This window comes from Erpetoichthys calabaricus, chromosome 4 (assembly GCF_900747795.2).
Source record: "Erpetoichthys calabaricus chromosome 4, fErpCal1.3, whole genome shotgun sequence".
In the NCBI taxonomy this organism is placed as follows: Eukaryota; Metazoa; Chordata; class Cladistia; order Polypteriformes; family Polypteridae; genus Erpetoichthys; species Erpetoichthys calabaricus.
The window spans coordinates 225,933,857-225,956,026 of NC_041397.2; the positions used below are offsets into that span (position 1 = coordinate 225,933,857).

Genomic DNA, 22,170 nt, shown 5'->3' on the forward strand with positions numbered 1-22,170 from the left:
CATGTTACGTCTTGGGTCCTTCCGCGGCTCCCTAAGCGCGCGTGCATGACAACTGTAATGACATTTCGGTGCAGCAGAGGCTATATAGACATTTCACAGCAAAGGAGGTGAATACTTATTGGCTATTTTATGTTGCGTATTCATAATTTGTGTAGAAGAATTTTATTTCAACATAAGTATTTTTGAGTTTTTTAAGGCAGACTAATATCAATAAGTCCTGATTAAGTAAGTTAAAAAGTGAAGGTAATACGTGTAGCCGTATCTTGTCAAGGAAAGGGCTGAGTTCCTAATTAATGTTGTCCTGGAAGCAGGAATGGTTTCTTATTTCTTAAGATCCTTTCACACTTCACTTGTAACCCCGCTTTCTCAGTGGAGGTTTTATTCCAGATTACTATTTAATTTTGCTTGTATTTCACAAATATAGGTTTATACATGCTGTTGAAATGATAAATACTGCAATCCTCCCTGCGTGGAGTTTGCATGTTCTCCCCGTTTCTGCGTGGGTTTCCTCCAGGTGCTCTGGTTTCCTCCCACAGTCCAAAAACATGCAGGTTAGGTGCATTGTCCCAAGTGTGTGCTTGGTGTGTGGGTGTGTGTGTGTGCACCCTGCGGTCGGCTGGCGCCCTGCCTGGGGTTTGTTTCCTGCCTTGCGCCCTGTGTTGGCTGGGATTGGCTCCAGCAGACCCCCGTGACCCTGTAGTTAGGATATAGCGGGTTGGATAATAGATGGATGGATGGATTTAACTACTGCACAGTTTCCAAAACCTATATAAGCTGAGAGAATGCAGGCAGCAAATCAATAAAGAAACACTGGAATTTAAAATGAATTGTATTTTTGCTACCACATTTACAGAATTACTTTGCTAGGTTTGTTGCTAGTAGCTCTTGTTTGAATAGTTGGAAACAAAACTATGTGATGAATTTTAAATTAATATTACTTCTTATATAGAAGCTAAACGTTAACATGGTGCATCTTTGCATGTAATCTTTTTCCAAATCCTATCTGTCTGGGGGATTTATATTAACTAATTCTCTTGTAATTGAGTAAGGTGCTTTGATATTATGCAGTATTACAATGCTGGTTAGTGGGTGTACTGGAGTGACAGGGACTGAAAATGGATGAGATGAAAAAGTGCAAACAGTTGGCAATGCTATAGTGACGAGGGTGATGAACCATTGATGACAGATATTTGGTGAGTGTCAATGCACAGTAAAGTTGTAGAAATAGAACAGCAAGTATTGTGGTTAGGATTTCACTAGTTCTTTGGGCTCTCTGTGTCTCTCCCTAATTGTGCTGAAGTATTTTTCTGAATTTACTTCTGGCTCTGATGTACCATTTTGGGTTAAATTGCATAATGTATTCAGATACAATGACTCTTTGGCTAATAAACAATAACTTGCCAGTTTGGTCTGAATTGCTCACAGACATCAATGTCAAACATGTCTACCAGACATTTTAATACCATATATTAACACATTGTTAAACTTAACATTGATTTATTTAAAATGTGTGCTAGCCTGGATGTACAAAGCTGCTGGTGTATTTCGATTTAGGGTGTAAATGCATCCTAAACTTCACAATGTAATCCCTAGAATATCTATTTATATTCATATTTTGCAAAGTGACATAATAGAGGTTGAAATAATTTATGAGAGTGAGACATTTGTACAGACATAACTGCAGCCTTCTTGATGCTAAAAAATGTGACAAAAGTAATAAACTCCACATATTCATCATAAATCATCATTTTAACTAAGCCTATTTAGTATTGAATGCATCAAAGTGTTCTTTTCTCTATCTGACATTTCCCTTTTCTTTTCTTTTTCTTTTATCCAGGTGATGGAAATCAAAGGACAGATGATACATGTTCCTGAATCCAGTTCAATCCTTTTCTTGGGATCCCCATGTGTAGACAAACTGGAAGAACTGATGGGTCGTGGTTTGCATCTTTCAGACATTCCCATTCATGATATGACCAGAGATGTCATCCTCGTTGGTGAGCAGGCTAGGGCTCAGGATGGCTTAAAGAAACGTATGGACAAGCTCAAGGCCACACTTGAAAAGACCCATCAAGCTCTGGAAGAAGAGAAAAAAAAGACAGTGGATCTCCTGTACTCAATCTTCCCTGGAGATGTGGCACAGCAGCTATGGCAGGAAAAAACTGTGCAAGCTCGCAAGTTTGATGATGTTACTATGCTGTTTTCAGACATTGTGGGCTTTACTGCAGTCTGTGCTCAGTGCACTCCCATGCAAGTGATCAGTATGCTGAATGAACTTTATACACGCTTCGATTATCAGTGTGGAATTCTTGATGTTTATAAGGTTAGTACACCTTCTACGACATGAAAGAAGCATGGGAAAAATTGCATGGAATAGGGTGATGTCAAAAATCGTGCAAAGGAAAATGTAACATATACTTGGAAGTTTCATCTGGCCAAGGAAAAGCAAAATATATTTTGCAACAGTCAATGTAATCATCTTGACTCATAGCTGCATTGTGTCGAAGTGGGGCTTCAAAATATCACACACCTCCTTATTTCAAGTTGAGCAGGACTGATCTTAAACAAAATAAACAGCACATCAAAATTTAACTTAAAGTTGGCCCTTGACCCAAAACTCAAACAACACCTGCTGCTGGAGGAGCTGTGCTTTAACTTCTTTCCCCCTGTAATAAAAAACAACAATCATGTACATAAATACAAACACATGCATATCTCAAATCCCCTTAATCCAATTCAGTCTGAGGGTTGGTATCTGTCAAGCAAAACTGGGCGCTAGTCAGGAATCAACCTTGGATAGGGCACCAGCCCATCACATGGCACACATACATAACCATATTCACTCTCACTGGCATGAATATAGAGTTCACCATCCAGCAAACATGCAACATTCAAGCCTAGGGCTCTGAATCTGTGACACAGCACTACTGACCACTCCATTTCAACATGGCCGTGCCCATAAGAAGCAATGATGTCGCCACAGCATTGTTAATAGTTTCACCACCATGCCATCCAACAATAAACACATATACATTAAAAGACAATAATAGACACACTTTCACAAAATGTAATAATTCATAAAATCCTTATGGATTCCTGCTTATAATCCTTATACCTGCTTGCAAGGCTGGATGCAGATTAACGTCATACCCAGGATGAAGCAGCTGCAGGTTAAGGGCCTTGCTCAGGGGCCCGAGAGAGTAGAGTGAATTTTGGTGTTTACGGGATTCGAACTAGCAACCTTGTGATCGCCATAGCAAATCCCTAGCCTCAGAGCCACCACTCCACACTGCAAAACTAAGCAACCACAAAAATATTGTACATTGAATTGAATTTGAACCAGGCAATGTAGTTGGTAGGAATTTTTCCTGGAGTTACATACAGTTAGCAGTTCAATTTACAGTATAATGCATGACAACATTCCAACATCATACAGAGCTCTAGAGAATAATCATATATTACACAAAAACACAAACACATGAAATAATTTAACAATGCAGAATGCTCAGTAATATATTGTAATGCTTTATACAGTCAATTTAATTTTGAATCAGGAACAAAGAGATATAAACAAGACACCGTGCTTAACCAGAATGACTGTAATAGGAATGAAACTCTTTATGTGTCTAGTAGTTCTTGCATTTAGTGACCTATAATGTTTCTGTGATAGTAACAACTGAAAGAAATGGTTACCTGGGTAAGTCTAGTCTTTAATTATATTTCTGGTATGTTTCCTAACCCATGATGTACTGTATACAGACCTCAGCAGAGTCAAGTTTCAGGCCTACAATCTTTTCTATTGTCTGAATCGCATGCTATAGTTCATATTTCAAGTAAGCAGATGCACTGCATACGAGAGAGTATTGGACAAAGTGAGGATGCTTTCAATGACTATAAATCTGAACCAGCACTGATTAAAAACAGTGTCATGTTTATAAGCTGATGGAGAAAAAATATACACTGCTGAGTTTTTCATGCATTCCTGATAATCTGATTATGATTTCTGAAGTCTTCATTGCCTTGAAAATGCATTCAATTTTCATCCATTGCTTTAACATTTAGGAGTTTTAAAGTTTAGCATGTTGATGCTTTATTTGGGCAAATATTATTTATGAATTACCATTTTTTTCATACAACAACATTCTTTATGAAAAAGAACGAAAACAGTAAATATGAGATGAGGTCAGCTTAGATTAGGTTGGGGAGTATGCACTGGTACAGTGCAGTGCCACACCCACCACACAACGAAACAGCTCGGGTTCCCGGTTGGCAACCCCCCAGACACGGGGTCCAGTCTCACACTCCGGAAATGACCATGTTACGTGAATGTCCCCTTGGCCTGGTCCAGCCACTTGGGTCGTTAACAATGAGGATGCTACAAGCCGGATCAGACTCGGGGAATCGTGCCACATGGCCGTAGCTCTGTTAACTGAAGTTCCCTCACAACGCAGGTAATATCCCTCATTCTGGACTCCATGAGCAACTGCTCGTTTGACACAAAGTCAAACCAGAGGTACCCAAGGATTCTCCGAAGAGACATAGTACCGAAGGAGTTCAGTCTTCGTCTCAGGTCACTGGATAGCGTCCATGTCTCACAACCATATAGCAAGACAGGAAGCACCAGGACTCTAAAGACTTGGACCTTCGTCCTTATGCAAAGATACTGCCACACACCCCTTTCCAGTGATCTCATGAGCCCCCATGCTCTATGAAATAAAATAATTTTAAAAGCTAAGGCCCCCGTGACCCTGTGTTTGGATTCAGTGGGTTGGAAAATGGATGGATGGAAGATGTCATCATGGTTTAAGCGTACTTTTCCATTGACCAGGAATTTGCTAAACCACTTCTAACAGCAATAAGAGCCAACCTCTAGTAATCTTTATTGGGAAGTTTCTGTTACCTTTGCAGCTGTGTCAAGTTAACTGGAGAATGGTAATGGACAGCACGTTTTGAGGTCTGGCCACAGATTCATCTTTCCTGGTGTGGACCCTAGAGCCCAACCCCAGGCACAACTTCACATACACAAGCCCGTTAAAATAAAGATGTTTTATTTCCACAACTCCCTTCCACCAAGGTTCCAGAAGTATAGTAGACAGAAATCTCTTCACATTATATCTTTTCTGTCTGTTCCTCTACACCTCCTAGGCGAGCTTTGTTCACTTCCACCTGACTCTGACTCACCTGGATGAGGTCAAGCAGCTTCTTTTATCCCTGACTATAATATCCAGTGTGCCTTGCAGGGATCTGCACAGGTTCAGTTTCCTAGAGAAACTGCCTGCTATTCTGTCGGAGAAGACCGTAGTCCTGACGGGTTATCTCCCCCTGTCCTCTTTCCTGGCCTGGATGCCAAGCTATGCATGTTGTCCATCACACTGGATTATGGTCATAGCCATTCCAACACCTATATCTTATTCCTTTTAAGCTACTGCATTGTGATTTATATCATTGTTCTATTGTAGCACAAGAGTTTCTAAAAGTTTCATTTTTCTGGCAGAGATATGCAGGATTTACCTTTACCTTATATTTCCCAGTAATGTCCTCTACCTAACTTTATGTTAATTGTGTCAAGATTATCAGTCCATGCTGCTATAAAGTATCCCTGAAACATGGTGCTATCATCACAATACTTCAACTGGGATTGCATGCCATATTTGTTTTTTGCCAAATGCATCCCTTTGTATTCTGAACAAAAAGATTCAATTCAATCATATTAATATCAAGAATATGTATCCAGTATACTGTACATATGTGACACCCATTGGTAACATTTTACTAATGCATTTATCTCTGAGGAGAAACTGCTCCAGGCTCACTCCTCTCTGTTTTGCATGCTGCAATGGAATGGACGACTGTGTCGCCTACCTGGGGACTGTGAGTAAGGTATTCAGATAAATTAAAAGGAATTCCTTCTCAACAAGTGAGTAAGCAGGGTTCTGACTTCAAATGGAGCTGCAAACGTATCATAATACACCGTGCCAGGCTCTCTCTCTCTCTCTTAGCATTGCTGTTCTGACCACAGCTTTGTTGGTAAGGATTTCATTTTTCAACCAGTGCTTCTTCCTTGCTACTCACTCTTCACAGTCATACTTATGAAATGACTGGGAGACTGAATAAATGTATGAACTTCAGTTTTAATTGCAGGCTGCTGACTTCCATAACTCTGTCCCAATCTGTTTTGCAGTAACTTCCCTAAGACGTGACAGTCAATCACATCTTAGGGAAGATCTTGATCTTAGCCAGATCTTGACAGTGTAGAGTTCAATATTTGTCCACTTCTGTTACATGGACTTCTGAGCTTTGAAGGATGTTGAAATCATTTTGAATGATTTTGCACCCTTCCCCAGCCTTGTACTACATCTCCATAATCAGACTTGACTGAACAAATTTAGGCTACCAATTACAAAGGGGGGAATGCTTTTTAATGTGATGATTTTCATTTTGTGTAAGTTGTTGAAAGTTTTGATTATTTTTCTGCATTAATCAACTGCTCAAAACAACATAGATCGCAAGGGAAAAAAATGTTATTTCATTCACTTCTGTTTTTAAATCTGAGGCAAGAAAATGTAAATTAATACTAAATACTTCATAAGGCATTGTGTTGCCTTAAGTGAATTCGTATTTCTGTGGAGTAAGACATGTTTTATAGCCTTATTCAAAAGTTTATATTGAGGAAGCATATTTACAGTTCGCATTTTTCATTGATGTATGACATGTAAATCTAATTTCTCAGATATGCTGTTCAAGGAATATCAATCCTTTATTTGTTTTAAAAATACAATCTCCATGAAAGCTATAAGCGAGGATTATAAAAAATAGAGACAAATACAACATAAGACATTATAGAACAGTACAGTATATAAATACACAATTTGATTATGATGTCAGTGGAGCTGCTGTGGCTTGCATGTGCATTTTTCATAAAAAATGAAAGGGATGACTTGTATATAGTTTTCTGACAGGAGAAACTGTAATCCATTATGTTTTCCAATAATAACAAAGCAAAGAGAAAGAATCCAATTAAGCGTGTCTTTAATAAAATACTACATTGGCAACGAAGGACAGACCAAAACAGAGTCATAATAAAACATTTTTTTTTGAAATGGTAAAAAAAATCCAAACAATTATTTAAAATGGCAGCATTCTAAGTTTGCACATTTAATCACCTTCTCACAGTAGATGGTAGATCTCATCCTGGCACTGAGGGTTCTTATGGAGCGCAAATTCGAATATCGGCAGAATTTCTTTGCAGACTTTGTCAATTTTCATTAAGTGTTCGATTCAGTTGATCGAGCTGCCCTGTGGGACATCCTGAGACTTTGCAGGATCTCCCCGAGAAGTTGCTGAATATCATGACCAGCCTGTACACTGGTACTGCAAGTGCTATACAGAGTGGAGGCAGAACCTCTGCGTTTTTCTCAGGTGATTCTGGGGTTCGTCAAAAGTGTGTTCTTGCACCTACTCAGTTCAATGCTTGTGTAGTCTGGGTGTTGGGCAGGGTCGTGGGGTCCAGCAGCTGTGGAGCATCTGTTGGTTAAGAAAGATTCACTCATCTTGACTTTGCTGACGATGCTGTGATCTTTGTGGAGGCTTTGATTGGGGCTCTTGAGAGACTTAGCAAGGAGTCTGAGTATCTGGGATTGTGAGTGTCCTGGATAAAAACCAACATCTAGGCCTTTAATGACCCCTAGAGCACTGCCGTCAGCAGTGTGCCTGCAGAGAGAATGTCGACCTCGCCAAGAGGTTTACTTACCTCAGCAGCAACTCTCATGTTTTTGGTGACTTTTCCTATGAAGTCAGTAGATGGTTTGGGAGAGCATGGGGGCTCAGGAGGTCACTGGAAAGGGGTGTGTGGTGGTATATTTGCATAAGCATGGAGGTCCAAGTCTTTAGAGTCCTGGTGCTTCCTGTTTTGTTATATGGTTGTGAGACATGGATATATTTGGGGAGGTCGGACTTGACCAAGTGTCTGCCTGGGAGTTTGTCAATCAGGATCCCGAGCTGTTTTTTTGTGTGGTGCTTGTGGCACTATACCAGTGCATGCTCCCCAACCTTACCTAACTTGTCCTCAAAGTAGGCACATAGGTGCACAATATATAGTCAGAAGCCTCTTTTGAGAATTTTAAGCTGTTTCCCCTATGGGACTTCATGTCATTATCTTACCTGCTTAGTCCTGAACAGGGTCTGCTATCAGAGGGTAGAAGGCAGGAACAAAACCTGGATTGGGCTCCAGTCCATCGCATAGCGAACACACAGACATACACACATCATACACACACCCGGGCCAATTCACCTAACCTGCATGTCTTAGGTCAGTGGGAGGAAACCAGAGCACCCAGAGAAAACCCATTCAGACACGGGAAGAACATGCAAATCCCATGCAGGGAGGACCCGGGACGTGAATGCTGGTCTCCTTATTGTAAGGCAGCAGAGCAACCACTGCACCACTTGAACCTAATATCATATATATCTCAAAAATGTCAGAATTTACATTATGTTAATATATACTGACAAGCCAAAGAATCCTAAGAGTAGACAGAAAGAACTCTGAAAAATGTAAAAGAAAATCCATCTATCCATTTTCTTACCTGCTTATCTAGTTCCAGGATGTGGGAGCATCAACAGTTAAAGATAAGGATTGTACTCACTCATAATTCAACTTTACCTACACAATAATATCAGTTCATCCCAAGTAATGTGGTCTGCTAAATGGCCTCATTGTAAAATTTGTATTTGTTTATTTAAATTGCAAGAAAACACCCGATTTCTATAGCTCCCCATACCTTAATCAGTGTGCTCTTTACAACTGACTAGTTACACAAGAAAGAAAGTGGTTTCGCATACTAAAATATGGTTAACACTTTGCTAGTACCTTAGACTTAATGTCTCTAATAAGTAAACAATTACTGTGAGTCAACAATATCCTCAAAACCTTTCAAATCTGTAATACAGTAATTCCTTGTTTTCCAATTCTAATTAGTTTGTCTAAGTACATTTGAAAATAAAAAAATGGATATACAAAAATTATTTCCCATCATTTTAAATGAAAAGAAAAATAATGTGTTCAGAAGAAATCTTGATTTGTCCTTAAAATTAAACCATTAATTTATTAATAACCTAATTAAGAAGCTGTTATTGAGATCTTTAATGGGAATGTCCATATGTGTACGCGAGAGTTTTACTAGGTGGGTAGGTAGGTAAGTATGCATGTCTGGTACTTACAGTACTTTATGCTTTAAGTGTTAGCTTAATACTGCTTGGTGTGCATTATTCATGTTATGTCTTGAATGATGCTTCAACCTGTGTATTCAGGTAGAGTGAGCTCTGTGCAAGCAGATGCTTTATGTACGCGCATTGAAGCGAATGTTAGTGCAGAAAAATTAATCTGCATTAATTCAACTTGGTTTCTTCCGAAAATGAGCACAGCTCAGGACTGTTAGTCACTAGTTAGCACTAATTACACCGCAACAATACATTCTGGAAGAAGCTGCAGTTTTTCCAAAATAACACATCCACTATTTATCAGCCTGAAATAAGCATTTCATTGTGAATAATCGATTAATCAATGCAATTCCATTTCATTTTCTAGTTTCATTTATTTAATGTGATGCATACATTATGATGCATCCAGCTGATTGCTTTGTGCACCAGTCATTTTTATTTCAATATTATTGTTTTCACAGTTTCCTTTACTATAGTTAGGCAGTAGTGCATAGCATAGTTTTTGGTGGTGGTTTTGTATGAAATGTCATGTAATTTATATTAAGACAAATTTGTAAGGAAAATTACAAAGTACTCAGAATGTAGGTTATCATCCAGTATGTGATTAATCCCTAAGCTAAAAATGAGTGGTGGCTTAGATAAATGTACGACAAGTGCCATCAAAATAGGAGGTTGGTGGGGCAGCACACAGACAGAATTTCACTTCTCCTGTCCTGCATGGAATTTTGGAATCTGGAATCAGTACACGTATATGATATTGCCGACATGTGGTGTGATGGTTGAATATAGTTGAATCAAATCTGAATATTGTGGATCAACAGCAACACCAAATTGCCATTCTTACATCATTTTATGACTGAGGAAATAAACAGATTATTTAAACACAAGTCTTCTAAAAAATCATACTTTCTGCAGGACGGTGGCTTACAGCATCAAATAAAACTACACTGGATTTTAAAATGAAACGTTTTAACATGACTGGAAAATTGCTATTCATTAATAACCTGCAGCAAACCTGACATTTTGATCAAATTTACTGAAATTGCAAAAATCCCAGAGTGCAAAGCTGGAAACAATGTATCCCAAATGGCCTGTGGCAGTAATTGCTGTTATGCACGGTTCCAGCAAGTATTGCCTCAGGATGGTGAATGTTTATTCTGTGCAACTGACATGTTTGTTTTTAATTTTCTCTACAATCATGAACGACATTTAACTTCTTTCATTCATAAAAATACTCAGTTCAACATTTTGATTAGCACATTTGCGTCAGAGAATGTATATGTAGTTAAAAATGTAAAATTGAGCAGTTTTTGCAAGGCACTAATAGTAGCAGTAGTAGTAGCAGCATAAAGGTGTGACATCCCCAAAACACACGATGAAGAGAAAATGCCCAAACCTCACAGAATTTCTCATTGTGAGCCATTACACACACACAAGCACACATGGGAAGGAATGCATGGGGTACAAATAGAGAAGGTAGGAAAATGCTAGCTGCTAAACTGGGTATACCTTAACAATGTTTACCCCTAATCTGTTTACCCCTGTTATTGCTCAATTAAAAAACACAAAGATACTGTAAGTCTGCATGAACTTATTTTACCCTGGTAAGAATGGTAAATACAGTGGAACCTTGGTTCACAACCAAAATTCGTTCCAAAACTCTTGTCGTACCCCGATTTGGTCGTGAACCGAAGCAATTTCCCCCCATAGGATTGTATGTAAATACAATTAATCCGTTCCAGACCATACGAACTGTATTTAAATATAGTATTTTTTTTTTAAGTTTTTAAGCACAAATATAGTTAATTAAACCATAGAATGCACAGCATAATAGTAAACTAAATGTAAAAACATTGAATAACACTGAGAAAACCTTGAACAACAGAGAAAACTAACACTGCAATAGTTCGAGCTATAGCGCTACCAACCACTGGCTAAAAACATTTTTTTTTAATGAGTTTTAAGCACAGGGAAAAAAATGAGCATTTGAAAAAATCCATAATTTAATAAACCACCAAGAAAAGTAACATTGCAACAATGCACGCTACAAACCGATCGCTGTAAACAGAAGTGAAAATAAAAACAAGCCCAGTGCATTCTTTAACTGCCTTCCTACCTTATGCGTCCAGCTGTCTCTCTCGCACTGCCTGTGTGTCTCTCTCTCGTGCGCCTCTGTGTGTGTGTCTCTCGCTCTCTGGCGTGCACCTGTGTGTGTGTGTGTCTCTTTCTCTCGCACGCCTGTGTGTGTGTGTGTATGTGTCTCTCTCTCGCATGCCTGTGTGTGTGTGTCTCTCTCTCTCTCTCGTGTGTGTGGTGCTCTCTCGCTCTCTCTCTCTTGCTTGCTGCACAGGAAATGCACAGGGAGAGACTGAACACGTACAAACTGAAAGGGAAACTGGCTTGTTCGTATACCGAGTGTGTGGTCATGACAGATGCAAAAGTTTGGCGAACTTCTTGGTCGTAAACCAATTTGTACGTGTACTGAGACGTTCGTGAACCGAGGTTCCACTGTATGCAGAAAAACACTTATGTCACTGGGTGTTGCTTGATCGTCTTATGCCAAAAATTATAAATTATGATTTGTTAATTAAATGAATCTTTGTTCATATTCCAAACTCACTTCTCCACATTGGTAGGTGTTAGGTAGCTGCAGTCTCTCCTGTGACGATGCGGGTTCAGTTCCGTGCTCCCATCCACTGTTAGGGAGCCCTTGAACCCTACACCGTCAATAGTTATAACCGAGGTGAGCTAGACATTGAGGCAATAATACAGCAAGGGGATGATGTAAAAATGTGCAAAAGTGCTTTTATTACAATAAATTAAAACAAGTGTTCAAATCAAATGCAGTGCATTCAAAGTTTTCATTAAATAAATAATCCATAAAAGAAATGTGGAGGTTAAAAACAATGCAAAAAAAACAATCCTTTAAAACGAGGTTAAAACGTTGTTCAGGAAGCAGTCTTTTAAAAAACAAATGCCAAGCCAGGTGCTTCTTTTAAATTAGCGTCTCACCTGCTTCTCCCGTTAGGGCCCTGCAGCAGGAGAGACGCTCTCTCTGCAGCTGACCTTCTTTTGCCTACTTCTGCTACTGTCAGTCACCTTACCGATCCTTGGGTCCGGTCGGCTCCCCCTGACAGTGACTTGGGATTCCCCAACAACCAAGGCTCCCACGCTGGAGACACCATGTCCCAAGTCCCGACTCCCGCTGCCTTCCGAGGCCTTAAGCAGAGAGTCACTCGTCTCCCGGTCACTTCCGCCCTTCAGACTAAACTCTATGGAGTGACCACCTCTACTACTTACCTGGGTGTCGGCCAAACACCCAGGCTGCCTGCTCAGCTGCCACAAGCCTGCTCACGTTCACTCACCCGCACCTACTTGCTTGCTCGCTCGCTGCTTCCTCCTGCAACCTCCGTCTTTCTTTATTTCTTCATCGTTCTCTTTTCTCTTCCCTTAACCATCTCAGGCTTCTCTATATATAATGGACGTGGCAGCTGTGGCAATCAACAGTTCCTGGTATCAATTATGCTGCGGACCATCCCTCACCTGTGCACTTAGGTGAGAAACGCCCGCAGCACAAAAATCCTCCCGGAAACCACTTCAGCCACACTACCACGCCCTTGCTACGCCGCGAGCGCAGTAATTATTCATTTAAGACAAACTGGCCTTTGCTGGGAGAGCTGTGGACCCACAACACCACATCTCCCAGCACCACCCTAGGCAAGGCAGGAACCTGTTCTGGAATGAATGCCAGTCAATAACAGTGCACAATCAACAATCTGTCCATATATCTTGACCTGCACCTCTTTGGGATGTGGGAAGAAAGTGCTGTACTATAAAAAAGCCACATGGGCACAGAATTACAAAAAACAGTTATCAAGACACAATAGCTACATTTAAAACAACAAAGTTCCGGAATGAAAGTGATAGAATTTTTTTATTAAAACAGGGTCATTTTGCTATAAGTTTCCTTTAGTGTAATGGAGTCTTTACACTAAAGACTTCAGATGAGGAACATTCCTGACAATTGTCATAGACTGATGCATTGGTGTCATCCATCCATGCTTTCCTTATCCAACTTGCTTAATCCTGCTTAGGTATAAGGGGTACAGGAACCAACCCTGGGTTGAAGTCATCACACTGTATAGACATCATGTGAATTTTTCCTTGATGAAAGATGTCCATCCATCCATCCACCCATCCTCTTCCATTTATCCGAGATTGGGTCGCGGGGGCAGCAGCTTGAGCAGAGATGCTCAGACTTCCCCCTTCCCGGCCACTTCTACTAGCTCTTCTGGGGGAATTCCTAGGCATTCCCAGGCCAGCCGAGAGACGTAGTCCCTCCAGTGTGTCCTGGGTCTTCCCCGGGGCCTCCTCCCGGTTAGACGTGCCCAGAACACCTCACCAGGGATGCGGAGGAGCAGTGGCTCTACTCTGAGCTCCTCCCGGATGACCGAGCTTCTCACGCTATCTTTAAGGGAAAGCCCAGACACCCTGCAGAGGTAACTCATTTCCGGCTGAGAACCATGGTCTCGGATTTGGAGGTGCTGATTCCCATCCCAGCTGCATCACACTCGGCTGCGAACCGATCGAGAGAGAGCTGAAGATCATGGCCTGATAATGCAAATAGGACAACATCATTTGCAAAAGCAGTGACCCAATCTTGAGCCCACCAAAACGGACCCCCTCAACACCCTGGCTGTGCCTAAAAATTCTGTCCATAAAAGTTATGAACAGAATCGGTGACAAAAGGCAGCCCTGTCAGAGTCCGACTCTAACCGGAAACAGGTTCGACTTACTGCCGGCAATGCGGACCAAGCTCTGACACCGGTTGTACAGGGACCGAACAGCCCTTATCAGGGGTCCAGTACCCCATACTCCCGGAGCACCCACCACAGGATTCCCCGAGGGACACGGTCGAATGCCTTTTCCAAGTCCACAAAACACATGTAGACTGGTTGGGCAAACTCCCATGCACCCTCTAGGACTCTGCCAAGGGTGTAGAGCTGGTCCACTGTTCCACGACTAGGACGAAAACCACACTGTTCCTCCTAAATCCAAGGTTAGACTATCTGACGGACCCTCCTCTCCAGGACCCCCGAATAGACTTTTCCAGGTAGGCTGAGGAGTGTGATCCCTCTGTAGTTAGAACACACTTCTTAAAGAATGGGACCACCACCCCAGTCTGCTAATCCAGAGGCACTGTCCCCGATGTCCATGTGATGTTGCAGAGGCGTGTCAACCAAGACAGTCCTACAACATCCAGAGCCTTGAGGAACTCTGGGCGTATCTCATCCACCCCCGTGGCCCTGCCACCAAGGAGTTTTTTGACCGCCTTGGCGACCTCAGTCCTAAAGATGGGAGAGCCCACCACTGAGTCCCCAGGCTCTGATTCCTCATTGGAAGACATGTTAGTGGGATTGAGGAGGTCTTCGAAGTACTCCCCCCACCGACCCACAACGTCCCGAGTCGAAATCAGCAGCGCACCATCCCCACCATATGCAGTGTTGACACTGCACTGCTTCCCCCTCCTGAGACTCCGGATGGTGGACCAGAATCTCCTCGAAGCTGTCCGTAAGTCGTTCTCCATGGCCTCCCCAAACTCCTCCCACACCCGAGTTTTTGCCTCAGCAACCACCGAAGCCGCATTTTGCTTGGCCTGCCAGTACCTGTTAGCTGCCTCTGGAGTCCCACAGAATAAAAGGGTCCTGTAGGACTCCTTCTTCAGCTTGATGGCATCCCTCACCGCCGGTGTCCACCAGCGGGTTTGGGGATTGCCACCACGACAGGCACCGACCACCTTACGGCCACAGCTCTGGTCAGTAAAAAAATACAGACAACAAAAACAGCAAAACAGCCTCAACAATAGAGGCACGGAACATGGCCCATTCAGACTCAATGTCCCCCACCCCCCCTCGGGACGTGGTCGAAGTTATGCCGGAGGTGGGAGTTGAAGCTACTTCTGACAGGGAACTCTGCCAGACGTTCCCAGCAGACCCTCACAATACATTTGGGCCTACCAGGCCTGACCCGTATCCTCCCTCACCATCGAAGCCAACTCACCACTAGGTGGTGATCAGTTGACAGCTCTGCCCTTCTCTTCGACCGAGTGTCCAGGACATGTGGCCACAAGTCCGATGACACAACCACGAAGTCGATCATTCGAACTGAGGCCTAGGGTGTCCTAGTGCCAGGTGCACATATGGACACCCCTATGCCTGAACATGGTGTTCGTTATGGACAATCCGTGATGAGCACAGAAGTCCAATAACAAAACACCACTTGGGTTCAGATTGGGGGGGGGGCATTCCTCCCAATTACGCCCTTCCAGGTCTCACTGTCATTGCCCACGTGAGCATTGAAGTCTCCCAGCAGAACGAGGGAGTCCCCAGCAGGTGCGCCCTCTGGCACCCCCTCCAACAAGGGTGGGTACTTCAGACTGCTGTCTGGCGCATATCGTATGTATAAGTATGCTCACACCCGCTCGGCGCCTCTCACCGGGGGCAACTCCAGAGTGGTAGAGAGTCCAGCTCCTCTCAAGAAGACTGGTTCCAGAGTCCACACTGTGCGTCGAGGTAAGCCCGACTATATCTAGCCGGAACCTGTCAACCTTGCGCACTAGCTCAGGTGCCATCCCCTTCAAAGAGGTGACATTCCACGTCCCAAGAGCTAGCTTCTGTAGCAGAGGATCAGACCACCAAGGTCCCTGCCTTCAGCCACCATCTGACTCACACTGCACCCAACCTCCTTGGCCCCTCCTGCAGGTGGTGAGCACATGGGAAAGGGGACCCACATTGCCTCTTCGGGCTGTGCCTGGCTGAGCCCCATGGGTGCAGGCCCGGCCACCAGGCGCTCGCCATCGAGCCCAACCTCCAGGCCTGGCTCCAGAGGGGGACCATGGTGACCCGAATCCGAGCGAGGGAAAACAGAATCCAATGTTTGTATGCATCATAGGAGGTTTTCTGAACCGCTCTTTGTTATGTCCCTCGCCTAGGACCAGTTTGCCTTGGGTGACCCTACCAGGGGCATAAAGCCCCCGACAACAGAGCTCCTAGGATCATTGGGACACACAAACCCCTCCACCACGATAAGGTGGCGGCTCGAGGAAGGGATGAAAGATGTCTGTGAGTATAATTTTTCACAAAGGGAAGGAAACAAGGAGGACACTAATACCACCTAATCTGTATAGATTATGGATTCTTATTTGAGAATGGAGACATCTTATCTGCTTCCCTTTCAAAGGGATTTCATCTTTAAAACAGAGCTTTTGCTTTACCTGCCAAACTGCTTTTTGCCAGGCCCCAGTCAAAACTTGACTAGGACCTTAGGAAGCCATTGGGCTCTTTACTGCATATTCTTTATCCAGTTCAAAAGATTAAATACTGGAGTAAAAGCAACCTGAGACAGATTCAGAATTAAAATAGTAACTTACATTTGCAACTACTTAATGTGTCATGATAAAACGTTTTTTCTTGAATAAATACAACACAAAACATAATATACAAGATAGATTTATGATATTGGGGATGGTTACCATGGCAATAAAGGATATCTTCCTCCTACATAATTAGCACATAACTGCAGGTCTTCAAAATAGCTTTGGAAACAGAGCAAAGAAACAGAGTGCTGACGTTGGTGGTATTTAATAAATATTTTAGTGTGAATCTAAAAAAATGTCATTTTATTGCATAAATTAACATCCAACTTATTCAAGTCTTTTCTAGCCATTTCATTTTCAGTTAGATTTACTATGTTACTGAATGCATAAACTCATTTATTTCTATAGTGTTTCATCCTTTACTAAATCTGCCAAGGAATTTATCATAAATGACTTCTAATTGTTTCAAGCAAAACTGAAATTTACCACAGTAGAATGGAGTTTGATGATCATGTGCCGCAGTAAAAACACATATTGCATTTAATTAATGATTACACCATAAGTTAAACATAATTACAATTTTCTTTTGTGATCCCTGTGGTTGTTCATGCATCTGGTCTTCTTTTATCTTTTAGTTGCAGCCTTCATGTCAAGTTTCAAACTTTCCTATGATAATAGGCTTTCATTCTTCTTTAAGTGAACTCCATGGTAAATCAGTTATTGTTCACATCTTTTCCCAATATAGCAAATTAAAATATATACTATTATTTTGTAGTATTAAAAAAATATACTATTTTAAATTTCTTCGTCAGTCACTGTGAATGTCCTTCGGGCATTTGCATTAATTTCCAGCCCATTCTTTTCTTTTTTGGATATTGCAAGTTCTGCCTACATTTGCTTGGATTCACTTTCCAATAAGATGCTGGTCTTTCTCACTTTAATTTGACCACCTTTGCACCTTACTAATCGTGATGAGTGTTAGAACTCAGTTTGCAGTAAAATCACAGAGTATGTGCACAGAAAATAATACCAAGAGGTGAACATACTTTAAAGAATGAACTGCGGCATAGTCAGAACCAGGCAGACAGCCAGAAAGACAGAATGAAAATCAATTGTCAAACCTCAGTATCTACATCAGAAACAAAGTCACAAAAAATAGGCAGAAAATTCTAACACTAAGTCATCTTGGTAGCACCCTTTAGCAACTTTATACACTAAACAAGAAAGAAAGGCATCAATACTAGGACACCAAACCATGCACCCCACCATTTTAACACACAGTCATGTGACTGGCATTGAGTGCTGTTGCTATGCACATTATTGCTTCTGCTATGGCAAAAGCAATTACAATTAAAATGGCGCAGAGATGATTATGTCACTGTTAAAATATAACTTCAACAATGACTAGGAAAGCATCCAAAAATGGGATGAAACCTGTCAAAAACCTAATATTCCTGACATACAGATTCTTGAAGCCCCAGTACCAATATTAGGATATGTCAAATCTTCTTACTTTTTTTAGTTAAATGCATTTATTTCAAAAACTCAGATACTGAATATTTTCATTGAAGTTTTAAACATCAGAGAATTCAAATTTTATTTTTGTTTGTATTGGATATTTTGTTGGAACTTAACTTGTTTCTATTATTGTCATGTTTTGAAATTTCAAGTATCCCTCTTTTGTTTCTTGTGGATGCCATCTTTTTCTGGGTTTGTTGTGATGTTTCTGTTGGTACATTTCCAGAAATTGTGCTTGATAGATAGATAGATAGATAGATAGATAGATAGATAGATAGATAGATAGATAGATAGATAGATAGATAGATAGATAGATAGATAGATAGATAGATAGATAGATAGATAGATAGATAGATAGATAGATACTTTATTAATCCCAAGGGGAAATTCACATAATGATATCTTTATGACAGAATTGGCTCAGACACATGAAGCATGAGGGTTATGGTGCAAGGAACCTTATCAGAATTGGCTGAGGTTAAGAGTGGCGTTCTGCAGGGATCAGTGTTAGGACCGCTGCTATTGTTAATATATATAAATGAATCAGATAGTGTTGTGATGTGAAATTTTGCATACAAGTTGATAAATATTTTGTATGTCTTTATTTGTAACATAGGCAAAGCAATGTAATATTAGTGTTACATTAGTGAGAAGCATTCCTGTCCCACCCAGGACTAAGTCAGGAAAGTGAATTCTACAACAGAGTTGGGGGAAGTGCCTCAAACAAGTTTGGTGAGTGTTTCTCTGAAGTCTCTCAACCCCCATAGGAAAGCCAGGCCGTCTAACTGCCAAGCTTTACCTTAACATATGGTTTGGAGGGCAAGTGTGAAGGTGTTTTATCCCCCCATTGGTGTGAAGTATGGCTGTTTGGAACTGGCTTGTATCAAAAGCTTTTAAATACTATGACACCCTATTGGCTGTAGGGGTTGGACAGGAAATCTATAAATTTGCTTGCTTTACCCAGCTCTCTCTCTCTTACCAAATGATGAAAGACCATCACACACCATGAACTGTAAAGGATAACACAATGAAGAGCACAGCTCGGCAGCCATATTGAGACAGGCATGCGACCTGTTCTGAAGAAAGCTGACCAAAAATGATGCCTTAACTAGAGACATTTTAAGTAACTAACAAGTCTGTGTGCCGCCTGAAACTACATATCACCATTTATCAGGTTGTATGGTTGCCAATATTCAAATGTACTTTGCATATTGTTATTATTTATGAATATTATCAATAACTAGGGGGCTCTGCCCCCTGCTCGCTTTGCTCGCCAACCCCTGGTCTTGGGTAACCCGAAATAGATTTGAAAGAGATTATTTATCTCCGTCAGTTGTGGTCTTTCGTTTTGAACCCGTGCCTGCTTTGCTTCCGCAGTTTCAGACGCGCGTTGTAGGCGCCTGCGTTCATTGATCTTATCCAGGTGGGCTCATGTTTGTATCGTTGAGCTGTATTGTGTTTGAATTTGGTGTAAAGCGTTCAGCGGTTTGTATAATCCCAAGCAGCACATTATTCCTAACTTCACTCCGCAGTAGTGCCACTCACAATATGGCGGTGACGCCTGCGCCTTCACTCCGCAGTAGTGCCACTCACAATATGGCGGTGACGCCTGCGCCTTTCATACTATCTTTGTGGACCTGTGGGGCCTCCATAGCCTCTCACATTTGACTCTGGGGTGCAGCGCAAAATCCTCTTTTTTGTGTGGTTGTGTCGTTAGTGGTAGCTATGGGTGCGTTGTTGCTTCATTTCTCATTCATGTTAGTTGAGCTCTTTTGTTCTTGGGCCGTGACTCCTTCGTTCGCGGTGGATACGACTTCGCTTGCTGTTTATGAGATGCGCGCCTGCGCAGTACGTCTCATGGTCCCATCGCCGTGTCCCTGCATCCATATCCGGTTTATTCTCGGTTAGTAATATGGATACATTGTTTAAATTGTAACTTAACTCCTGCTTGTCTTTTATTACACCTAATTGTCTGAGGTTATAGACGTAGAAGGGAAGGGTGGGAGAAGTTATATGGTACAATACCTTAGAAACAGTGGTAAGTCTGGGAGATTTGTGGCAAAGGCTACATATTAATAATACAAAAGGGGAAAGTAGACTAATTATTACTCTACCAAGACAAAACAGATAGGAATATAAGTAATAAGCTGGTTAGGTTTGCAGATGATACCAAGAAAGGTGGACTGGCAGATAATTTGGAATCTGTTAAATCATTATAGAAGGATTTGGACAGCTTATTAATGTCAGTAAATGTAAATTATTACACATAGGGAGTAAAAATTTTAGGTATGAATACATAATGGGAGGTTTGAAAATCAACAACAACAACAACATTTATTTATATAGCACATTTTCATACAAAAAGTAGCTGAAAGTGCTTTACATAATGAAGAAAAGAAAAATAAAAGACAAAATAAGAAATTAAAATAAGGCAACATTAGTTAACATAGAAAAGGAGTAAGGTCCGATGGCCAGGGTGGACAGAAAAAACAAACAAAAAAAAAAAACTTCAGAAAGCTTACAAGAGTACACATTATGAGAAGGATTTAAGAGTCATAGTGGACTTGTCACTATCAACTTCCAGACAGTGACAGAGTAGAAGACAAGTCCAAAGAGGTTATGCTCAAGCTTTATAATGCATTGATGAGGTTTCATCTGGAGTACTGTGTGTAGTTCTGGTCACCAGGCTACAAAAGGGACATAGTAGTGCTAGAAAAGGTCCTGAGAAGATTGACTAGGCTCATTCCAGGGCTACAGGGGAGGAATTATGAAGAAAGATTAAAAGAGCAGAGCCTTTTCAATCTTCAAAAGCAGATTAAGAAGGTGACATGATTGAAATATTTAAAATTATGAAGGGAATTAGTACAGTGGATGTACAGTAGTACAGTACTGGTGGCCGTTGTTATTTACCCGGGGCTCAACCGATCCAGTATGGAAATTTGTATTGTTGTCCGCATATTGATTTGGCAAAATTTTACACCGGATGCCCTTCTTGATGTAACCCTCCCCATTTTTCTGGGCTTGGGACTGGCACGAAGAAACACACTGGTTTGTGCATCCCCTATGGCTGGGTTACAGTGGATCAAGACTGTTATTTAAAAATGAGTTCATCAAGAACATGGTGACACAGTTGAAAACGTGTTAAGGGTAAATTTCACACAAACATTAGGAAGTTTTTCTTTACACAGAAAACCACAGACACTTGGAATAAGCTACCAAGTAGCGTGGTAGATACAAAGACTTTAGGGACTTTCAAAACTAGACAATGTTTTTTTAGAAGAATTAAGTGGACAGGACTGGCAAGCTTTGTTGGGTTGAATGGCCTGTTCTCGTCTGTTCTAATGTTCCAATGTTCAACACAACAGTTTATAACATTGCACCATATGTTATTCAATGTCTAAGACTGTGGGTTGTCATCAAAAACCTTCTCATTCTTCTCAAAGGGTATACTCTGATTAATAACCTTGTCTTAGTGCTTCTCTTTGTTTCACGTTTAGGACTAGCTGTGTTTGGATCTTTCAATATTACAGATTTTGACCCTATATGTTTTCCAGTTTACAATTCCTGTACTTTCTACTTCAACAGAAATGATCTACAACATTTGCAACAAAATTTTGGATAAAATTAAAATGAGTGACTCTAAATGAAATGTGGCTGTAGAGAGCAAAGGAAATGAGAAACAAAGGAACAATGGTAGAACTTTAGTTTTAGGTGCTACAAAAATGCATTTAATGCTTATTTACTCTTTAGTAGCAATACCTTAGCAAAGGCTTCTTTTGGTCTTCATAACACTTATAAAGCATAAATAGTAGAAAGGTTATTCATCTCTGTGCAATGTGGCATATTAACATGATGGTAAAATGACTTGTTGATATGAAGGTCTGATACTAAATATGTAATATCAAGAGAAATGTGCATCAGTTAAGCCAGCTCAGACAACACCAGTAGGTCTGTAGTAGTAGGTCACATTGCAGAGATGAATGAAGACCCAAAGAAGTGTTTGCTAAGATCTTATTACATAATAGTAAATGTGTAACAGATGCATTTTTCAGTATGTA

At 41.1% G+C, this 22,170-nt stretch overlaps 1 protein-coding gene across 1 annotated transcript in view; it reads left to right on the forward strand.

The window, feature by feature from the left end:
* Positions 1-22,170, forward strand: part of gucy1a2 (guanylate cyclase 1, soluble, alpha 2) — a 325,259-nt gene that overhangs the window by 163,615 nt on the left and 139,474 nt on the right. Inside the window, exon 5 of the mRNA XM_028800400.2 lies at positions 1,838-2,323. Coding sequence (XP_028656233.1) covers positions 1,838-2,323 — 486 coding nt within the window. The remainder of the gene's footprint in view (positions 1-1,837; positions 2,324-22,170) is intronic.